This window comes from Microplitis mediator, chromosome 7 (genome assembly GCF_029852145.1).
Source record: "Microplitis mediator isolate UGA2020A chromosome 7, iyMicMedi2.1, whole genome shotgun sequence".
NCBI classification, from domain to species: domain Eukaryota; kingdom Metazoa; phylum Arthropoda; class Insecta; order Hymenoptera; family Braconidae; genus Microplitis; species Microplitis mediator.
In genome coordinates this window covers 6,378,020-6,401,579 of record NC_079975.1, presented here as the reverse complement: position 1 = coordinate 6,401,579, position 23,560 = coordinate 6,378,020, and the positions used below count along the sequence as shown (strand labels likewise).

The window sequence follows — 23,560 nt, the reverse complement described above, 5'->3', positions numbered from 1 at the left end:
ATTATTGTCTATTAAATTAAATATAAATAAATAAAAATTTTAATAATTGTCATATGAATAGATTTTATTAAATTATTTAAATTACAAATGCAATATTTGGTAGAGAAGAAATAAATATTATTTAATAAAAGTTATTTTTTTAATAACAAATTAACTATTGTATTAAAATTATTGTCTTTGACCACCGCCGCCTCCACCTCCTGCTGCGGCGTCAGGGTTAGCTGCAGATGTTAAGACTACGAAGATTAATGCAGGAACGATATACATCCACTGAAAATAATAATAGATTCATTAGTTTTTTTTTTATATTTATTATTTTACTTGTTACTGTCATTTAAGGCCATTCTCAAATAGTGCCCCCACTTTTTCAAAATACTCAATGACTTTCAATTGTAATGACTGTATTCAAATTTTGATAGTTAATTTAGAAAAAGTTTAAGCATTAATTGAAAAAAGGGCAACGCAGTCACAATTTCTCCGAGACATAGATTTAAAAAAAAATTATTTACAGTTGATATCAATTAGGAGTTAAACAAAATTCGGAAAATAAATTTCAGTAAAATCTTCATGTCAATATTATAATTTATGTCAAATTTTTTAGGCTAAAATTTATTTCATAAATTTCGTTGAACTCCTTATTGACTTGAACTGTGAGTAATTTTTTTAAAAGTCTATATATCAGCGAAATTGTAACTGCGTTTGCAAAGTCATTGAATATTTCAAAAAGTGGGGGGCTCTGTCGGAAAATGCCTCTCAAAAATTTATTCGAGATAAATAATATTTAATATAACAGGAATAAGTTGACAGTTTCTTGGATAGAAGGTGTTATCATTAACATTTAATTACAATTTTTCGTCCGACAAATTTAATCCTTTTTATTTTCATGATTGGGTTGAATTAATAAAAAGAAAATCATTAACTGATGAAAAATTGAAATTAAAAGGCATTTGGTCGAATTTTTTAAAAAATATTTCATTTACAAAATTAATAAAATCCCTATATCATGTGAACGAAGAACTTGAGCCACTTAAATATGAAGAGCTTTTTTGTAGAGAATCAAATTTCCTACAAAATCGTTGTCTGCATTTTTACTGTAAATTTCGTTATTTAGCCAACATCAACTAAAAACCTTTATCATTAAAAAAATGATTTTCAGAACCAATACAGAAAAAATAATTAGAATCTGAGTAAAATTACTAAGGGGAATTTTGAAGAGTATTAAATTGCCTACAAAATGCCGCGAACGGCGACTGGTAACTTTAGATACGGCTGAGCTGTAGAGAATTTAAAAAAAAAATCCTAACTTTCCTATGTATTTTAAATGGGAAAACTTCAAAATCAAATGTTAAGTATTTGAAATTATAATTAAGGGTTGAAACTTGCAGGGAATTTTTTTTCAATGTCTACAACAATATTTTGAAGTGGGAGAGAAAAAAAAATAGCCGTTCCAAATAAACCACCCTAATTTATATACCGAAATTAAAGTAACTCGTAAAAATGTTAATTGTTAAATTGAATTCCTGTTAATTATTAACCCTTGTCTTTCCAGTACTTGAAAAAGTCAGGAAACCGACGAAACGTTGTACAAAAATAGTAAATAAACGTTAATTATAACACGTACTATCCAAGAAACTGTCAACTTATTCCTATTATGTATACAAAATTGATATGAATCGTAATAATTTAAATTTAATATAACTATTATTTAAAGTACGTAAATTGGATTGATATATGACGAGTCTATTATGATCCTGACGTTAGAAGACAATTAAAAATTTCCGTATTTTTTTTTTTTAAATTCAAAAATTATTAAACGTCGGCTAACTTCAGTATCATGATTATTTATAATTTATATGATTGAAATAAATAAATAATTACATATTTAGCAAGGAATGATCGATTGTCTTTGGTCTCGCCTCTTTCTCTTGCTGCCTTTTCATTTTCTATTTTCGTAATGTATGAAGCTGTATCAGGAGCTGGACCTGCATCAGGAGATCGTATTTGTACGCTAGTTGTCCACATCTTTGTTGTTGGTAAATTTAACATACATGGACCCGGAGAAACTTGAGATACCGATATTGGTTCTCCTGCTATATCCAACCATACTGTTAAAATATCTTCAAGCTCAGTTCCGAACAGATGACACTGTAATAAAAATACATTAATTATTTAATATTTTTTTCAATACGTTATGGCCAAAATTAATATAATTATAACTTACTGCGGGTACAGATGTTAAAAAAGTCGTTTCAGATCCCGAGGATGTGCGAATAACTGCTTTTAATCGATATTTGTTTCCATTATTTGCCAGAGTTTTCATCGCCGTTAATTGCGATGGATCTAAACCAGCCTGAGCTATGCTAGAAACTCCATTTCGAATACTAGAAACTGTTATGTTTCCTCGCTCCGTAAAGTGAGCTACTGGATTATCATTCAAGGCATGATATAAACGTATTTGCAACCAGCCATCGTAATCTAATTCACTCTAAATGAAAAAAAATAAATTTACTTATCAGTATGAATACCCTAGTAGTACACGTGGCTTTGTGACGTCTATAAGAAAATGGTACGCTGGTGGAAATTTTTCGGAATTTTCTCTGAAAAACTCAGTTCTAAAAATTTTTTTTAAAGTTCTGAAGACTTTTCCAGAGTTTTTCAGAGAAAACTCCAAATAATTTCCACCAGGGTACCTCTACCCTATCAACAGCATCTCTAGTGTGACGATACTCAAGTAGCAGAGAGACAAATTTAAGATATAAAAATGTCTTGAAAGGAAAAGAAAAATTTTGTTTGTCTCACAGACAAGATTTTTTTAGATGACGTACGGATAGTGGTCTCCCGTCTTGAAAAAGTCATCAAAATATTCTTTTTACGAAAAATTTTATAAATACCAAATATATATATTTATTTGAATTAAATTATTTAATGAATTAGGTAGAGATTTTAAAAAAATTAATGTTTTCTAAATTTTTAAATAACGAAATAAAATTTAAGCAGAGTAAAAATTCTAAATCGTGTATTTAAATATTTGAAAAATTAGTGCTCGCACTTTTTTGAATTTTGTTATTTGACTTAATTTATTTAGTTATTTGAAATTTATAAATTGTCTCATATCTGCCACATTCATACTCATAAAAAAAATTAATGATCATAAATTAGTTGACCAGATGAATTTTAATAAAATAATTATTTATCTAAATTTAATTATTGAAAAGTATAATAATTAATTTATAATTAAAATATGAATTTTTCATTAATTAATTACTGTATAAATATATAAAATACATACCCCTATTATAAATGGAAAAAGACTAAATAATAAAATGAACCCTTTATATACAAAATTCATAATTATTTTTAATTTTGACTTAAATTAGAAAATTATGATTTGAGATTTAAATTTAAAAATTTGAATATTCAATAATTCATTATATTACAAAAACTTTTTTTACGGTAACTGTGATATGATAAATAATAATATGTGATGATGATGATGAATATTAATATTTATCAAAAACTTTTTACAGAAATATCAAAGCGCGTTTCTATGTTACGACTTGTGCGGTTTCTTTGAAAAGTTTAAAAATTTGATTGGTTATTTTATAAAATAGAAAAATTTCATTGGCTGACAACTCATGTAAGTTAACCTTTAGCTGAATATTTTCTAATGTATAAAAAGCGCTTGCGTGGCTGACATCTGTAACTCAACATAAAAAAAAGTTGATACTGAAGTTAGCCGACGTCTAATATTTTTGAATTTTTTTAAAAAACGATAACTCATAAAAAATAAATATTTCAAAATTGCACTTACAGTTTTTTAAATTTTCTACATGCGCATATTTTTAGTTTTGAGTTGTTGAAAAAAAAATCAAAAAATTGTTAATTATCATGATACTGTAGTTAACTGACGTCTAATAATCTTTGAATTTTTTTAAATAAAATAAAATTTTAAAAAAATGCGCATTCAAAAAATTTAAAAATTAATAAGAGCATTTTTTATAAGTATTATTTTTCAAATTATTTACTCTATTTATTTATAATTTAAAATCTGTCATGTCTGCTACATTCACACTCATGTTAACTGTCACTAACTTCAGGTTTATAAAAAAATCTTCGAATTTTGAAAGCAAAGCCAACAAAACGGTCGCAAACAAAATTTTTTATGTCACTCAATTGTAAAATATAAAAAGCCGGTTTTGTTTTCGACAAACAAATATTTTATACAATTAATATTAATTGGTATAAGTTTATTTATATAATTAATACTACAATCAAATGTACTAAAGGTATTTCTGCATAAAATTTCTTAGATTTATTACGTCAATAAAAAGTGTTGAGGTTATGAAAGAAAATTTTTCAAATTTTTTAAATTATGATAATAATGAGTAACCACAGTCACTATGTAACTGCCCGAGATTTAATGACAGTAAAGTTAGCAGACATTTGAAATTTAAATACATTTTTTTTAATAGATAAATAATTAAAAAAATATATTTCTAAAAAAATGCACATGTAGAAAATTTGATAAACCATACGTGCAATTTTTCAAAATATTTTCTTTAGTATTTATTTGCTTGTTAAAAAAATCCAAATATTGTCAAATGTCTGCTAACTTTGTTGTCATCGAGATTTACTACAAAATTAATTGAATATGATTTGAATTTAAATGTTTATTAAAATCTATTCTCTAGAATGTCTGGTGTATTTCCATTATTAAATTTTAATTAGAACAATCTCATCATTGTCTAGCAAACTGATTGATTCCAATGATCGTAGAATCATGTGATTCTTGAAAAAAATCTACGCGTCAAATTTTTTGTCATTAGTCATCATATACTTTTTTTTAATTAAATCAAATTAAATTTTTTAATTTCTCTAATTATAGGAGACATGGCATAGACTAAATTTTCTTTATTTTCTTTCAATTATATACATATATAATTTCATATATTGTCATATTTAGTGACAGAATAATTAAAATATTAATTTATTAAAAAAAAATAAATCCGTATTTTTTCCCGCGTAATTTAAATATTATTTGAATGATGTAGATGAGTTGATTTATCTCGATACTTAGCAATAAAAAAATGTTTTAAATATGAAAAGGCACAAATTTAAGTCAAGACCTTTCTAATAATACAAAATTTAATGATATTGAAGTTAGCCGACGTCTAACAATTTTTGGATTTTCTTTTAGACAGTAAATTTAAAAAAAAAAAAAATTTGAATAAATTGCATCTGTGGTTTTTTAAATTTTCTACATGAGCATATTTTTAGTTTTCATTTTTTATCTGTCTGCGAACTTCAGGATCATAAAATTTAATAGCATTAACTTATTTTATTATATAGATATGTCGGGAAAAAAATTTTCCTCATTCTCTTAATAATATAGATAATAATAATTAAATTTTCAGATGAATGAAGAGGATCCAACAGCAGTAATAAAAATGCTCAATGATTTGAAATCAACAACTGAAAATTATCGTCGTAACAGTGGAGTTTCTCTCCGTCTTTCTGGAGCTGGATTCACAACTCCGTTATCGACGAATACTTTAGATTCTGGTGATAGATTAAGAGTAACTTCTAATTTTACATCAACCAGTAGTAATCCAGGATTACTTTTATCTGAAGCTAATGCTTCTTCTTCAACAGTATTATCCCATGATGATGAACAAACTCCACCAAAACGTAAACGAACGAATGACATGAGAGAATCACTTGGTAATAATCCTGGTGAAGCTGTACCTGGAAGCCCTTGGGAATGGAGACGACTTCGAGCAGAAGTAAATTTATATTTTTATCATTGAAGTGTTAAAATTTTAAATTTGGTTTATTGATTAATATTTTCTTAGGTCGTTTCACTTCGGACACGACTGTCGCATCAAGAGGGTACAGTTCAACAATTACATAAATTGAGGAATCAACTAGAAGAGGTTTTTCAAAAAGAAAAGAATATGTTGGAGATGCAAGCGGAATTAGATAAACAGACTATTAAACAATTAGAATGGCGGATTGAGTCTGTCAGAAAAACTGCTCAAGAGGCTCGTGAGGCTCAGACTAATGCTGAAAATGAACTGTTCCAGGTATTAATTTTACAAAATTAATAATTATGTACTAATTACTGTTGTTAACAATACTGAATCATTAAAATAATTGTAATTATATTTCATATATTGATATGATGTATGAAATAATAAATATTAGATATAAAGATATCAAACAAAAACACGAAACATTAAGACAGACGGATAGCCAATGGGTAAGGAAGTTTGTGCTCAACAATAAGAATAAAAGAAAATAATTTGCGCAAATTCCCCTGTATCAAAATGACGTTCGCGAGCAAAATCACGAGAATTAAATTAAAAGATATATTCAAGTATCGAATGTCATAAAAGAATGTCGAAATTCCGACTGTGAAAAAAATATGTTAGCAAGACGGCTAGCAAAAATATGTTAGTAAGACCATCAGCAAGACCATCGTCTTGCTAGTTTTCTTGCTGGTGGTTTTGCTAATTGTCTTGCTAATTGTCTTGCTGGTGGTCTTACTAATTTTCTTGCTGATGGTCTTGCTGACGGTTTTGCTAATTGTCTTGCTGGTGGTCTTTCTAATTTTCTTGCTGGTGGTTTTGCTAATTGTCTGGCTGATGATGGTCTTGCTAATCGTCTTGCTGATGGTCTTACTAATTGTCTTGCTGGTAGTTTTGCTAATTGTCTTGCTGGTGGTCTTACTAATTTTCTTTCTTATTTTCTTGCTGATGGTCTTGCTGGTGGTTTTGCTAATTGTCTTGCTGGTGGTCTTAATAATTTTCTTGCTGATGGTCTTACTAATTGTCTTGCTAATGGCCTTACTGTCGAGTTCTTTTCTTTTATTCTTATTGTTGAGCACAAACTTCTGTACCCTGCCATCACCAATTGCTAGACCTTTGAACCTTCTCTCGATTTTCTTCCAAATTTGCTGTATTTGTTAAAAGTAAAATTATTATTAACTATTTGAATAAATTACAGGTGAAAATAGAACTGGAACAAAAGATAACTAATTTAATGGAAGAGAATTCTAAATTAGTAGAACATTCAAAACATAACAATGAAAATGAAACAAATTTACAGTCATCAGTACCATCACCTAAAGCTCAATCTGAAACATCAGAAACACAAGTAAAATTAGAGATGGCTGAAAAAAGAATAACTGAATTAGAAGAAAAATTACGTGATAATTTGGTGTTGCAAAAAGAATTTGAATTACAAAAACTAGAACTTCAAAATAGTAAAATAAAAATAGACAAATTAGAGTCTGAACGATCATTGTGGGAAGAAGGTAAATCATTACTTGCTCGAGCTGCAAGAGCTAATGAATTAGAAAAAGAATTACAAGCATCTAGAGAAATAATAAATGCAATGCGGGAATCAGTAAAAGGTAAATTACTTCTTGAAGAACAAATGTCAAATATGATGCAACGACTAGAACATACTGAAAAAGTTGAACACCAAGTAGCGAGTCTGGAAGTCAGGTGTAGCGAACTGATGGGAAAATTGAAAGAATATGAATCAATTGGAATTGGAATTGATCCAGTGTCATTAAAAAAAGAAATCAATAGGTTGCAGCATGCGGAAGCTATACTGACATCTGAAGAGGGTCAGTTGCGTTCTCGAGTTGATTCCATGCAACGTGAAATTTATAATTTGCAGCGAAAATATGAGGATTCGAAAAAATTAGCTAACGAATCAGCCGTGTCAGTTGATAGATTGAATAAGCTTGTCAGTAGATTACAGAAAAAAATGCTGTTAGTTACACGTGAGAGGGATAGTTATAGACAGCAGTTGGATTTATATGAAAAAGAAATGACAGTTGATACTAATAATGTTGTGAATGAACGTATTCCCGCATTGGAACGGGCTTTAGAAGGCTACAGGTAATATACATTTATAATTGATTGAATTAATATTTAATTCTTTGATTGGTAGACAGAATGAACATATTTGTACTTTTTATTATTTTTTAAGCCATACTCTGCTATATAATAAAAAAACATGGTGGCTATTTTAGGGGTTCGTTCTCTTACTGACTTAAAAAAATGATTCAAATCGATTAGAAATGATTCAAATGATTCAATAAAGGCATTCTCAGACAGTACCCCTCACTTTTTTAAAATTTTCAATGGCTTTCAACTGTCATAAGCGTATCAAAATTTTATCAATTAATTTTAAAAAGATTAAAGCATTAATTTAAAAAAAGACAATTTCGCTGAGATATAGATTTAAAAAAAAAATTTACTTACAGTTGACTTACAGTTATCAATTAAGCGTTAAACAAAATTTGGAAAATAAATTTCAGTAAAATCTTCATGTCAATTTTTATAATTCGAATTTAAAAATTTCGTAGGCTAAAATATATTTTCCAAATTTTGTTTGAGGAGGGTCTATAGCAATTTTTGTCCAAGCTTTTCTCTAAAACAAATTCTTTAAATGTAAAATTAAGAACGAGGCTCAATGCTTTACTCTGTAATTTAGCAATCTACTTTTTCATTTTTTAAAAATATTCATTTCTTTAAGAGAAAAACGTGGACAAAGTTTCCATTAACTGTACAAGTGCAACAAGGTAGTACCGATCGTCGACTTTAGTGTGATAGAGAAAAAAGTTCAGACCCCTCTTAACTCCTAATTTATCACAGCTGTAAGCAATTTTTTAAAATTCTGTGGTTCAGCGAAATTGCGACTACGGGTCGTTTAAGAGACAGGATATCATGCCACAATTTTATAAGTATTTCACTGTAATATGTTTTAACCACAGAATTAACCTTTGCCGTTCGAAAATGAGAACATGATGGCACTTATATTGCTATTATCAAAAGGGTTAAGTGTTTTAATTAAGTGTTGATAATTTTCAGGGACTTAGTGTCAAAACTAGAAGCTGATTTAGACAACGTTGATTCCATGACAACACGAGGAGAGTGTCAAAGATTACGAGAAGAAGTTGATAAGCTCAAAGGTGAACTAGAGCATCGAGCTCTCAAAGGAGATTTCAATTGCAATGCACAGATCTTACATTTTAAAATGAACCCAGCAGCCATTGCAAGTCAACAAGCTGAAGAAAAAATGAAGGCGATTTTACAAGAGGTTGAGGAACTGCGAACAAGAGTTCAGTTAGGAAATACTGAAACACCTATCGGCGCTTCTTCAGTGCAAGCTCAAGGTTAATACTTATTTTTTTCATTTAGGTAAAAGCCCCTATACCCGCTCACTTTTCATTGGAGTGAGATTAAATCACTCAATATAAATTAATAAATAAAATGAAAAACCATTTTTTTTTTTTATAGTTAATTTTGAAGTTTCGAGTATTAGAATAAAATTTAAGTTTGAAGAATAATCTTGATAATTAATTATTATTAATTTTTTTAATAAGGTCCTTGAGTGTACCCATAGTCACTCACTAAAAGTTGTGATGTACCATTACTCGACCAACACATGGCCTTATAGTCGCTCAAAGACAATATCAATTAAACTATGATAAGTTTATTGATTTGGACAAATAATTTATAAATTATACTACTTTATTCTTTCATAATATAAAATTTCATGAATTTTAAAAATGTATTTAATAAGATATAGTTATAACAATTCTTAAAAAATTTGACGTAGCCTAAATTTAATCTAACGAATGAACGTTAAAGTAAAAAATGCCCGGCTATGCGCGATTTTGAAAACAGTCATTTAATTTAAATTTATAATCTATTATAAAATAATTTGATACATCATATTTTAATATATTTAGATTCGCAAATAATTATTTATCAATAATAATATTTTTAGTTGTAATTTTTTTTTATAAAAATTATTAAAAATCGCCTTAAACAGTGAAAGTGAGCGACTAATGGTACCGAGCGGGTATAGGGCTTTTACCTTACTTCTTTATCAATAGAAAAATATTATATTTTTTTTCCTATTAAATGTTTGTAGAAATAGCTGAGCTTAAACAAAGTCATGAAATTAAAATCGCAAGACTAAAGGATGTATTTAAAGCATCATCTCACGAATATCGACAGGCGTGTTATCAATTATTCGGTTGGCGAGTTGACCGAACGAAAGAAGGCCGATACAAACTATCGAGTCAATATGCCGAGTCACCAGATGATTTTTTGTATTTCCAAGTTGGAGAAGGTGTAGATCTACTCGAGACTCCATTCTCAGCAACTCTCGAACACTTTATTGAACGTCATTTAAAAACACAGCACAGTGTACCCATGTTCCTAAATGCCGTTCAAGCTGAACTTTTCTCTCAACAGACCGCAACCAACGTGATAACATAAGGAAAAATTTTTATTTTAAATATAAAAATTATTCCCAATATTTTTAATATTTTTTTGTATTTGTCATGAAATTCTGACGTAAGAAAAAAATTAATTTTTGTTTAAATGTATTAATTTAAATAAAATAAAGTAAAAAATCAAGTCTTTGTTACTATGATAAATTAAAAATATTTAAATTTATTTACCACATCTGTATAAAAAAGCTTAAGCCAAATTTGACTACTTATTTACTAGATACATTTAATTAATAAATAATTTAAAAAATTTTTTTTAAGTACGATTAAATAAAATAGTGTACAAGAAGGCTTTACATTTGATTGAATCGGAAAATCCCCTAACTACAAGCTGTTGATAAGTATTTTAATTAAATTTAAATGACTAAATTATTTTAAGTAAGTACTCAATACTTAATGTAATTTAACTAATTTATAGTTATTGAGTGTGATGTAGACATTAATGGATTTTCCTAAGTTTAAATTAATTTGTCGTTAAGAAAAAAATATATATATAAATATAAATAGATTGCCAAAATACTATTAGGTATATCTTACTGTTTCTGTAAATAATAAAAGTCTTCGAATAAAAAGTATCAATTGCTTGATATTCATATGAGTATCATGATGTCTTTGGTTAAATTTTTATGGCAGTAAGCAAACTTCTACCAGAGTAAAGATGTTAATGATGGACATTCTTGATTCATCGGAGGAGACCCGCTGTAAAATAATTATTTATTATCAATACTGTACACTGTGAAAAATTTGCGGAGTGAATGACTTTATTTATTTAATTCCTGGAGTGAATTTCACTCCGAGGGGAGGTTCGGAAAATATTGATTATAAAAAAAATTACTAATAGATAGTGAGCTTAGGTCTTTGATATTTAGACATTTATATTGAGTACGGAAATAATTACGAGCTCCCTTTCTATATATTTACGCGAAATGATTTTAAAAAATTATAAGCAGCTGATAATAAAACTTTAACAAATATAATTCCACTGAGTAACAAACTGTCGTATGACTTACATCAACCATACCATGAGATAACATTTCATATTGTACCGAAATATAAAATATTCCCATAAAAACTATGTCACTACAGTCGATTACCCTCCATAAGCCTCTTCCCCTTAATCGGGAGTTACTGAGTCCAAACAGCTTCCCCACTTAATCACTCTAAAGAGTTTCGTACTAGAGAACCCGTTATAAGCCTCCGTTAAAATTGTCAATTATAAACTAAGAATAAGAAATAATAGACAAATTAATGATGAAAATTTACTATCTGTGTTTCGCGGATAATAATTTAATCATTATTAAATAAAATATAATTTATTATTCATAATTGTAATCATGAATTACATCCAAAGCTTCTGTTACAATTTAAAAGTTTTATTGAGCATTAAGTTGATCAATAAAATTATTATTTTTATTATTACTGTAATCAATACCGTTATCATTATAATTTTTTGCATTTAAATAATTATTAGTGTAAAAAGATAAGTGTTTATTTTAGCGCCATGAGCACCAGGAAAATCGGGATAGTCGCGTATGTAACAAAATGTAAATATGACGTTTAAAATGATATAAAATAAAACAGGCTTATAACGGGTAGTCGAGAACAAAACTAAACGCACGGTAGTGGGAAGACTGAAATTCAAAGAAAAATTTACCCTACGTCCCCTAGACCAGGCTTATGACGGGTAGTTGACTGTATAGCTATTAAATAATTTAATATTTTCACTATGTATTATATATATGAAATTATAATTTAGTGAGTTACTAAAACATTTTATAAATTAAAAACATAATATTTTAAATTTAATTATAAATATCTGAATGAATTATTTATTTAAATAATTATGTTTCTAATTAACAGCTGTTTCTATCAAATAGTAATTTATTTAAGTATTAAAACTCCAGACCGGAGTGAGTGCGAATTTAAATAAAATCCGCGACACTCTGAAATCACTCCGCCCTGAAAAAAATCTCTATTCACTTCGCATGCGAAGTGATTTTTTTAAAAACTCCAGAACTCCGAGTGAAGGAGTGAATTCAGATTGAAATAAAATCCGATTTTTTACAGTGTAATAAAAAAATAATTATTAAATTTATAATTTACCTCCAAGTAATAAGAGGCGCTAACTTTTCAGTCAAACGCTGATAATTTCTTTCTAATTCACGTTGATAGTCACGTTGATCCGGACCAATGAGATTTTTATTTTTACGCAATGCGTCGAAACACTTTTTTGTAAAGTCTTTAAAACAAAGTCGCAATTTATGTTGAAATCTTGAAGGATGCACGTTTGATTCTCTTATATTTGAGAGAAATACATTAGCCACTTCTGCCGGTCCTTGATTTACGGTCGTACCAATGCAACCTTGAAGTACCATTTGTAATATTTTTGGATCAGGTGGATCTTGATTTGTCGCAGTAGCCAGCTAATAAAACAAAGAAAAATTAATTATTAGTTTAATTTCAAATCAATTACTTATTTAAGGTAATGGTTTAGAAGAGAAGATCCATCTATTAATGTCAAGCAAAAATTAAATTTTGTACAAATGACTTTTAATCAAGAGGTTCTCCCTCATTTTATCTCAGAAGTGACGTCTCGGACAAAAAAATTCCAGCAAAAGCATCTCACGTTTGAGATATTAGTGACTGAAATATTTTACCTGATATATTTTGACTGAAAAGTAAAGAGGGGTCACCGAATCAAGATTTTTCAGCAAGTATATGTCGGTTCAAGTACTCGAGAGCTCTACATTATTGTAGCTTATATAATAATATAAAAAATTATTATATATTTAAAAACTTGTAAGATCTCATGATATTTTCATCAATTTTTTATGCTTTAGGTGCAAGGCTTGGACAAGAATTATTTGTTATCGATAAAACCAAGGCAAGAAAATTTAATAATAGTTATTTAAACTGTAAGCGCATGGAACTGGAAAATGTTTGGAGCCCCATTTCTAGACCATTACCTTTCTTTAAATAAAATCCATACCTCTACTGTTTTTTTCTGAATATCTTCAATTGCCACCTCAATAGGACTAAGTACAATTTGCTTTCGAGCTACAACACGAATACGTGTTTTGAGGTATGGAAAATACGTGGCGACTGTTAATATTGTTTTCCTTTTACATTGTTCTTTCAGCTCACCATGAGCTTTGCCACTTGTAGTGAAAGGTGTCGCATAAATAAATCGTTCTATTACAATATAATTAAGTTATTTAATTTAAATTCATAATATAGAGTAAGAGTACCAGTACCCATCCCCTAACCAGTAGCCAGCTGGTCATATACTTTAACATTGGCTCAAAATATATATAAATATAATTTAATATAAGGTGGCTGGCTACTGGTGCTCTTACCCTAGTGTATTACACACCTAGAGTAGAAAGTAGGACATTTCGATCCACGTGTTTGTCACCCTAGGTTGAAATGTCCTACTTTACTGCCTTGGTGTGTAATATACTATACTATTATCCTACAAATTAAATAGTACTTACTTATATTAAAATTTCTATGAAAAACAGTCGGCCTATGTCTCAATTCATATGCTTCAAAATACGGTTCTACATACGTAATTTGAACATACGCTTTATCAGGATCCAATTTACTTACATCGACTGGATTAGAGTCTTTAATAATAACGACATTATCGACACTAAATCGTTCAATGTAAAAATTTTCAAGCCTTGAAAATATTTCAGGAAGTTTTGTAAGAGTCGGTTCTTTATAGACAAATTCTTCCCCATCAAGATCACCAAATTTGCTACCGTAAAAACCGACTCTGAAGTAAGTACCAAAAACCCTTTTACCCGAAAGCTGGTCAATTCGCGTGTAAGCTTCATGTAGTTTACTATATAAATATAAATATAAAATAATTAAATTATTAAAATACAAAATTTTAATATTTGAATTTAAATTCTATTTACCCATGAATATTTGCCAATTTTTTATAATCATATGCAGTTTCTGCTATTGGTAGAAGGACACGATAAACATGAGGAATAGCCTCATACATTCCAGCAGCGAAAAATGAACTCGCCGCATGCTCTAATAACCCAGCGAGTCCGCTTTCAGAGAAATCTGGTCCAAGACATAGACCTTCTTCTCTCCGCGCAAGAACGTCATCACCAACAGCACTTTCTTCTAACACATTAGTAGAAACAGAACTCAAGGCCACTGCTCCAATAGGCCGGCCACCGCTGCCCGGTTCCAGCAGGTGCAGATATTCAGCAACAAGTGCCGCGCTGTGGACTAGACACATCGCAGCTTCCGTGTGATTTTTACGTTCCATGTGTTGCTGTGCCATATTTGCTAGCCAAGTTAGTCGTAAATCCGGTGAGCTCTGGTAGCCCTTAGCAATACGATACATCAAATCCAACAACATTTCCGGATCTTCTTGAAACTCTTTCATTTTTACCGTATCCGAGAGTATCATATGTAAATTAAATAACAAATCTTTGACTTGTTCCGGAAAACTAGTGTTTGCTAACTCAGTATCTCTCTCAGCATAAACCAAAACAGTCTTCAATGCCCGACGTAGTGCCCCTTCACTCGGACCACGTCCGCGACCAACGAGAGTCGATAGTGATGTCGTCATTTGCATCTTAACTCTTGCAAAATTGTTACCCACCTCAAAATTTTGCCGCATAAGAAGGTACAGACTTGCAGCGGCATGACTTCTGATTGCACTTAACGGAGAACTGCATCGAGTAAGAAGCGTCAGACAAAGATTGCCGCATCTCTCACTCCCGTCATCAAAAAACGCACTGTGGTATTTAACGACAAGTGCGCGCTGAGAATTAAACATATGCTGCAGCACAGAAGTGCTTTGATTTCTTGCCAAAGCTCTCAGAAGTACCTTCAGTACCCCATTGACTGCACCACCAGCACAGTCAGCCTGGACAATAACTTCTAGTGTATCAAGGACAATAAGCGAAGCTTCAGCAGCTAACGCGCCTTCTATATGAGCGTCTTGTTCGACAACTCGTTCCTCAGCTGGTTCATTGGCTCTGTAAGACATTTGATCTTTTCTCCATCTAAGTTTGTCGCCAATAATTCGTTCCTTGCGTCGCAACATCATCTCACTTCTTGCACTGCCCTGTCCAAGTATCACATCTTCTAATCTCGAGCGAATGTCACCAGAGGCAGCGACCTGCTGCGGCATTCTCTTTAATGCTTTCTTCCCTTTGTATTCAAACGCAGCGATACAAATATTAAGTACTTGCAGTAAACATAAAACGCGACGGGAATTTAATTCAGAGCACCACTGAATCAGGACACTGCGTTCTAGTCCCTTTAGAACCCACAGAAAACACATAAGAAGATGCCGCGTAGCTTCTGAGCTCAATGACACTCGGCAATAGAGACTAGCAACGTCTGCAGCATTACCACCAGCAATAGCGAGCGCTACTGACTGGGTAATGGAATTTGAATCGTTGGGATAAAGATTTTTATTTTTAGAATCCCACTGATAAAGTTGGGGCAGTGAGTCCATAATAATATTTAATAGTGGAAGATAAATTACTGCCACACGTGCTTTTGATGATGGGTCAGCGTACCTTGGATCTTTGTCATGACAACTCATTAAATATCTGACAGAACCAATGGCTTTATTTTGTAAAACTGGGTTCGGTATTTCGAGAGTTGTTGATAAATCCAACAGAACTAAACCTACGAGGAAATGTTGCTGACGAAATTCTTGACTTAGTTCAGCAAATCTTGCGCAATTACCAGGTACTAGTGTAGAAATAAGACTTCCGGTGCTGCTACTGGTAGAAGGACTTGGAGATGCTGGTGCTGATCCCGATGTATATCCGGTACCGAATGGAAGATTCAAAGCAACGAAATGCTCATGAGAGCAGACTGTTCTGATAAAATCCATTTTGAGGGAAAAAAGTGTCGTGGAATCGGGAACGTGAATCGTGGCATCAGATAGCAAGCAACATGCTGTCCGAACAAGAGAAAGCACGAATCCGCGGTCCATAATTGATAGTAAGTCAGATAAAAAATTAGCCAGGCTAAATATTAAATTGTATGCTGTCTTAAGATCTTTTACGTATCTATTTATCACTTCGTTTGTTAGAACATCGACTAGGGTAGAAATGTCATCACAATACTGGGGTGAAAATCTTATTTTTCGGGGTGCGTCTAAATTACCGACTTCGTAGAGATGGATTACCATTGATCTGACCATCAGTTCAAAAAAAAACCACGAGTGAATTATTGCCAGTTCACGAGCTTGTCCAGTAGAGACGACCCAGTGTAGAGCTAATTCTTCATGGAGTAGTCTTCTGATCAATGGGCAATTTATTAGTGGAGATTCTTGGCGCATTGATGCCGTACGATCTAAACCACGAGCGTGAATTTCCATCTCTAAGTCTTCAACTGAAAGATCTGGGTTGCTGCGGGAACGAGCGGCTCTTGGTGATGATGTCATTCGTGGTAGAGAGCATTGATATGCAGCGTACGTTGCTAGGAGTGTGTGTCTGCCGTGAACGTCGACTTGGCCGTCTGGTAAATTTGTTATATTTCTTGCTAGGAGACCAATAGCTTCGAAAAGAGCCGCGGCGATGTTTATTGGGCATGATGGTAATGTCGGAGGGACCACTAAGTATGATATCAATTGATCGAATAACTGAGGAAGCGAACGTACTAAGGCTGAGTTTGATGCACGGGATAATTCTAGTAATGATGATTTCAACTCTGCTTCCATTCCAGCTTCTCCGATTCTCGGAGGCACTTGGCCGGTTTCCAAATAACCGCAGAGAGATAAAAATCTGTAGAAATTTTTTTAAAATTATTATTTATGAGTAAAGATGATAATTCCTTTGTGAAAATTGAGGAATTGAAAAAATGATAGTATAAAATACCTGTAAATAAATTTATCTTGGGGATGCACACTTGATACTGGTTCAATAATAACGTTAAATACACCGCGGTGAGCATCAACCCATCTGGTACCAGGTAAAAGTACATCCGGTGCTATATAAGAATAATTTGACGGAGGTGGATCCAGCATAGCAGGTAATGTAAATTCACCATACTGAAGATGTCCATCTCGTAATAGAGGCAGCCACTAGACAAAAAATTTATATATTTATCAGACTGATTTTTTAAGGAGACACTTAAAAGTCTCAGCAGGGTAAAAAAAATTGTCTGTTAAAAAGAGCTCTTAATATCAACATCAACTTCCTGATTGCAAGTTTCCATTTTCAATTTAAATAACATGGAAAAAAATTTTTTAATTTTTGAATTTCAGAACTTATCAACGAATAAGTATACTGAAAACATCAGTACATGTTTTTGTAGAGAATTGAATGCTCTACAAAAAAAGTCTCCTATCAATTTCTGATAAATTCAATATTTTAGAAGTTACTCGAGGTCAAAGTTGAATTTATAGAATTTTGACTATAATTCGACTTTTCTGGTAAAACTATCAAACTTATTACTAAATGTCATAGGACCTTTTTTGTAGACTGTTTAATTTCCAACAAATTATCTTCTACAAACTTTTCAAAATTTTTAAATGCTCTTTAGTTATTCGCATTCAAAAATCAATCAGTTTCAAATGTCGTATTGTGACTGATTTTAATTATGATGTACATAACTAAAGAGAATTTAAGAATTTTGAAAAGTTTGTAGAGGGTAATTTGTTGGAAATGAAACGGTCTACAAAAAAGGTCCTATGACATTTAGTGATAAGTCTGATAGTTTTACCAGAAAAGTCGATTTATAGTAAAAATTCTATAAATTCAACTTTGACCTCGAGTAACTCCGAAAATATTGAATTTATCAAAAAATGATAAGAGACTTTTTTGTAGAGCATTCAATTCTCTACAAAAATATGTACTGATTTTTTCGGTATACTTATTCATTGATGAGTTACAAAATTTAAAAATTCAAAAAATTTGTCTCATATTATTTAAATGGGAAACGGAAACTTGCAATCAGGAAGTTGATGTTGATATTAAGAGCTCTAATTTTAACAGACAATTTTTTTACCCAGCTGAAACTTTTGGAAGCGTGTCCTCGAAAAATAAACAATAGTCGATTTTTAATCAGTCAAATATTTGTGTAATAAAAAATTAATTTCAAAAATATTAAAATTTATAACTACCGTATAAGCAATTGGTGTTTCCACATTCGGCTGCTCGACTTTTTTCTGACAGCTAATATGATAAAACGTAAACAATAAATGATGCCGAGCGCTTAAATCAGCCGGAAGACGTATTTTTATTTCGTCATAAAAATTTGGATTTTTATTATGATACGAAACGGAAGTAAAACATTCGTGAGTCATTTCAGGGCACGATGATCTGCCAAATATCGCAGTCAGTGCATCAGCTTCTTGTTCTCCGCCCATCAGTTGAATTCTGACAGTAATATTCCGTGCGGACCCAGTTCTCGAACTAAAATTAACTTCCTTAGGATAAATGTAGAGAAAATTACGATAAGTTAAATCAGGTGTCGCAACATCACAGGCAAATTCTAAAATTTCTTTTATCGGTCTATTTTTTTCATCAGGATACGGTATAAGTCTCCGTAAATCTGGATCTAAACACCGCGGCAATTCTTCAGGTTTCGGACTCAAGTCTAATTTAAGAATTCCCGGTATACATTTTAGTCGTTTTAAATTTGATCCAGGCCGGCGTAATTCAATTAAAAATTTATAGAGATCCTCATCTCTGAGTCTTTCGCTTTCATGTTTAAAAAAACTTGAAACAGTCAACGTTATTGGCCGGAAACTATCAAGACAATTTGCGAAATCATCTGGTGACCAGCTGCGTCGTTTATCAGAACTTTTACGTTCCAAAGAACCTCGTCGAGTTGGCTGTTCAACTCTTTTACGCCAGTGCTCTAAGCTTCCAGACTTTCTATCTAATGATCCTGCACTCCCATTGCTATCAGAATCAATACCACCGCCATTGCCACCGCCTATTACAGCTGATAAATGTATAGCTGTCCATGCAAAGGGCATTCGGTATCGTCCTAGACGTTCACAAGCTACAGCTGCTGCGACTTTTACTTTATCTCTGTTTTTATCATCACGTAGATAAGGCTCAGCACATTCTGAAATGTCACCTTGCAATACTTTTTCCAACCTAACTACTATAAATAAATCAGGACTTGGTTTACTGATGCTGAAGACACAACTTCTTGCCAGAGTACTTGCGTCACTATAAGCGATATGATTACCGAGCATTCGTTTTAAATTTTCCGGATTCATATCAACATAAAAATTCTCCGAAAGTTTTCTTTTTTCTTTGGCATCGTAGAGTGCGAAACTCGCAAATATTGGCTCGACTTCTAATTCTAATTTTAACTGAAGACATTTAATGAGTATTTTGTGGGAAAATAGTTCACTTGGTTCTAACGCTGGATTGCTTTCTTGCCACTCGTCGTCCTGACAATTCGACGGAGTGTAAAGTGGAAATATCGCATCCTGACGATCTTCAGATCGCTTTTGTTGGTTTAATTGGTCAATTGTTTCTGGTGAAACTCGATCGAGTAAACCGGGTAAGAGAGGATCGTGCTGAGAATGACGTAAATCTAAACTAGCCCATGAACCTCGCGGTGTGTCTAAGGAATTTGATAAATCATCTTCATCATTTGGCGAATTGTAGAGAATGTCTTCTTGATCGACCTACGTATTTAATTTAATTAAACATTAATTATTATTTTATAGTACAAGTGATAGAGTTTGAGGGCAGTCTCAGACACTGCCACCCACTTTTTTTAAATTTTTAATGACAACTGTCATAATTAATTAAGAAAAAATTAAAGCATTAATTGAAAAAAGAACGATTTCGCTGAGATATAGATTTTTAAAAAAATTACTTGTAGTTGATATCAATTCGGAGTTAAAGGAAATTTGTTGAGTAAATTTTAGCACACAAAATTTGAAAATTCGAATTATAAAATTGACATGAAGATTTTACTGAAGCTCAACAAATTTTGATTAACTCCCAATTGATATCAACTGTAAGTTTTTTTTTTTTAAATCTAAATCTCAGCGACATTGTCTTTTTTTGAATTGATGTTTTAAATTAATGCCGATAAAACATCTGCTTAAACAGACGACACAAATAACGACAAAAATTAAATTACAAATAATGGTAAAATAAATCATCTAAAGGATTTTTTAATTGAAATGACTTTTTAGAATGGAAAAAAGAAGACAAATTTTCTATGACTCCTAAGACGTTGGTCTTAGGAGTCTGTGTGTCTTATTTATGTAAACAAACTTGGCTTTGAGACAAAAAAAAATTTGTCTTGTCCTTTTAAAAGAAACTTTTATGACATTTTAAAGTTGTCGCTGTGCGACTTGGAATAAGTAATGAAAGATTGATACGCTTATGACGAGTCATTAAAAATTTTAAAAAAGTGCGGACACTGTCTTAGAATGGCCTTAAAATATTCTATGATTTTCAACTCGGAGACATAGAATTTTAAAAAATTACTTACAGTTGTTACCAATTAGGAGTTAAATGAAATTTGTTGAATAAATTTTAGCATACGAAATTTGAAATTTCGTTTAACTCCCAATTCATATCAATTGTAAATAATTTTTTGTGAATCGATATGTCATCAAAATATATATCTGAATCTTGAATAAAAAACAACTGCTTTCAATCAATTTTTGTGTGCAAGAGCCTCGTTTTCGAAGAGGCGATTCGTCGTGATTATTTAATATTACCAAACTGTCACAGCATGAAGTATGACAAATCATTTTTAATGAGCGCAATTAGAATATGGAATGAGTTACCTAGTACTTGTACGTAACAGCCCACATTTAACGAATTTAGGAAAGCGTGTTATGATTATTTTTTGAATAAGATGATTAATTAATTAGTTAACAAATTAATGATGAATGAAATGATTACATTATTAAACTATTGTATTTTTATGCCGTTTGTTTAACCACTATTTATATCATCATGTAAAATTATGTATTTTGGATGGCTGCAAGGAGTTACGACTCTATGGTCAATTAAATAAATGAATAATATCCATGTCTATGACAGTTGAAAGTCATTGAAATTTTAAAAAAGCGGAGGGCAGTCCAAGAATGCCCCCAACACATAAAATTTTTAATACAAACTTCAAAATCTTGTCGAGGAGTATCTAAAATTAGTCTTTCTCTAGCAATCGGTGAAGCTTTTCTTCTATATTTCCGATGAATTACTATATAATCAGACGTAAAAGTTTCAATACATCTTCGAACATAAGGAGTAACCGTATCGCTGTACAAAAAATAATTAAAATTTAACAATAATTAAATACCATGACTTAAATTAACATAAAATAAATAAATTATATTTCTCACAGAGGTTCAAATGGAACTACAGGATTTTCCGTGCGAATTTTACGCTTGACAACTCTTAGCTCCACATCATCCGGTGGAAAATCTAATATTGATCTTAGTGGATCACGTTCAATAATCAGTAGATGTTGATTAAGAAAATCTTCATAGTCTACTGGCTCATATACTTCACAAAGTGATATCTAGTGAAAATAAAAATCAAATTTTATATTTATAAATATAAACAACAATACGGTTTTAAATTTACGTTAAATTATGACGTACAGATGATGAAAATCCCGATGCATTGCTCTCACTTTTTGAAAGTTCTCTTGAATATGATGAAGAATTAGATATATGTCTTCTAACATCAGCAGCAAGTTGTTTGCTCAATTTATATGCAAATGTTCGATGAACTGAAGACATTATTGACACCGCCACGAGGTTTATGGTTTACATAAATTTTTTTTTCTGCTTGTAGACAAAAAAAAACAATAAGATTTAAATTGCCATTAAAATATTACATGTTACAAGTAAAGATAAATATCAATGTGATATTTTATTTTTTTAATGTCTATGAATAATTAGCGGCTAAAGTAATTTAAATTTTTGCGGCTCAGTTTATGATTTATTATCTAAACAAACTTACGTTCAATTCTTTATGTAAACAAATTGTAGTAACGGAGTTATTTATTAACTAAGATTCAAAAATTTAAATATCAAAAAATATTTTCTATCAATATTTAGTTTATTTATTTTAAATATTTATTTTAATTAATTATATTATTATGTACAAAATAATATCAAGTTTGTTAAAGCCATTTTTAGAGAGGTTATAACTTATACTAAATAGAACTGAACATGAACGTTCTTTTTACTGCAGGTGGGACATTTTACACATACGAATATTTATCTCTGTGTATGTGAACTACAAATGTATGAAAGTATATGAACAGGTATTTTAAATGTATTATTCAACAAATTTTTTTTACATTTAAATAACAATGATAATCTAACAATAAAAAAAAACTGATATATAAGGACGCAAGTACTTGAATTAAACTTTTATTTTTAATTTATTTGTTTAAAACTTCCCGCAATTAAAAAAATTTTATGATTTTTATTCGCGTTATCGCAGTGCGAAAAAAAAACAATTAACGAAATAATGATAAAAAAAAGGGCATTTGGCATCCGAAATGGAAGTAGGTTTCTCCTTAATTCTTTATTTTAAAATTTCAAGATCAAATTGAATCATAAATTAATTTTTTTTTGACATTTCTTATGAATTTCAAGCCCAAAACCCGGCTTCTGTCGGCAATTTTAATTCTTTAAAATAATTTGAAATTTATGTTAATTCTTTTAAATAATTTGAAGATTTAAATTGCCGCCTTTTCCTAAACTTTCAACCCTATCCGAAAATTCCTATAGAATCCACTCAAATGCAACAAAAACAGCACAGAATCATTCCTGATTTAAACCTCCGATTGAAACCACGGAATTCCGATTGAAAGTCTATCGGATTTCAATCGGAGTCAATCAGATTCAATCGGAATTCAGCAGTTTCAATCGGAGTTTTTAATCAGGGATATAGACTGTATTGGTTTGTATGCGGTTTTTGTCGCATTTGAGTGAATTCTATGGGAATTTTCGGATAGGGAACCGATTTATAAAATTTTTGAATTTTATCAAGGTAATTGTCTAAAGAATAAGTATATAAAATTTCATAATCCGTCAAAAACTTTTAAAAATATAATAATTACATTTTTACCATAACACAAAAATCAATCATGTAGCTTTGAACCTTTATTAAGGCTGGGCCGTACTAAACGAATTTTTGAATTTTACTTTTCTTTTAATTTATTAATCAATTGTTATTACAGAAATTTTTATAACTTCCGAAAAAATGTGAAAGAAAAACTTTTCGGAAGGTTTTCATCACTCGA

General features: G+C 30.7%; 3 protein-coding genes across 5 annotated transcripts; 1 reads left to right on the top strand and 2 right to left on the bottom strand.

The window, feature by feature from the left end:
* Positions 1–48: 48 nt before the first annotated feature.
* Positions 49–3,493, bottom strand: LOC130671043 (ER membrane protein complex subunit 10). The gene is made up of 4 exons (XM_057474729.1): positions 3,290–3,493; positions 2,222–2,485; positions 1,879–2,145; positions 49–270 (listed from the first exon to the last, which is right to left on the bottom strand). The coding sequence occupies exons 1-4, from the start codon at positions 3,347–3,349 to the stop codon at positions 169–171; spliced, it is 693 nt and encodes a 230-aa protein (XP_057330712.1). The 5' UTR covers positions 3,350–3,493; the 3' UTR covers positions 49–168.
* Positions 3,494–4,025: 532 nt separating this feature from the next.
* On the top strand, positions 4,026–10,414 carry LOC130671037 (mitotic spindle assembly checkpoint protein MAD1). 2 transcript variants are annotated; one of them, XM_057474717.1, is made up of 6 exons: positions 4,026–4,286; positions 5,415–5,783; positions 5,853–6,083; positions 7,006–7,910; positions 8,886–9,190; positions 9,955–10,414. In XM_057474717.1, the coding sequence occupies exons 2-6, from the start codon at positions 5,415–5,417 to the stop codon at positions 10,302–10,304; spliced, it is 2,160 nt and encodes a 719-aa protein (XP_057330700.1). In that variant the 5' UTR covers positions 4,026–4,286; the 3' UTR covers positions 10,305–10,414. The 2 variants fall into 2 exon arrangements, with proteins under 2 accessions (XP_057330700.1, XP_057330702.1); XM_057474719.1 differs by lacking the exon at positions 4,026–4,286 and having other exon boundaries at positions 5,436–5,576; positions 5,653–5,783; positions 9,955–10,413.
* Positions 10,415–10,463: 49 nt separating this feature from the next.
* Positions 10,464–22,525, bottom strand: LOC130671035 (dedicator of cytokinesis protein 7). Of its 2 annotated transcripts, none has more exons than XM_057474714.1 (11): positions 22,267–22,525; positions 21,903–22,091; positions 21,642–21,820; positions 21,417–21,558; positions 18,432–19,958; positions 17,185–17,390; positions 14,242–17,091; positions 13,813–14,165; positions 13,308–13,510; positions 12,422–12,741; positions 10,464–11,017 (listed from the first exon to the last, which is right to left on the bottom strand). In XM_057474714.1, exons 2-11 carry the CDS (start codon positions 22,041–22,043, stop codon positions 10,963–10,965), a joined length of 5,976 nt encoding a protein of 1,991 aa, XP_057330697.1. In that variant the 5' UTR covers positions 22,044–22,091; positions 22,267–22,525; the 3' UTR covers positions 10,464–10,962. The 2 variants fall into 2 exon arrangements, with proteins under 2 accessions (XP_057330697.1, XP_057330696.1); XM_057474713.1 differs by having other exon boundaries at positions 21,903–22,088.
* Between the last annotated feature and the right edge of the window lie 1,035 nt (positions 22,526–23,560).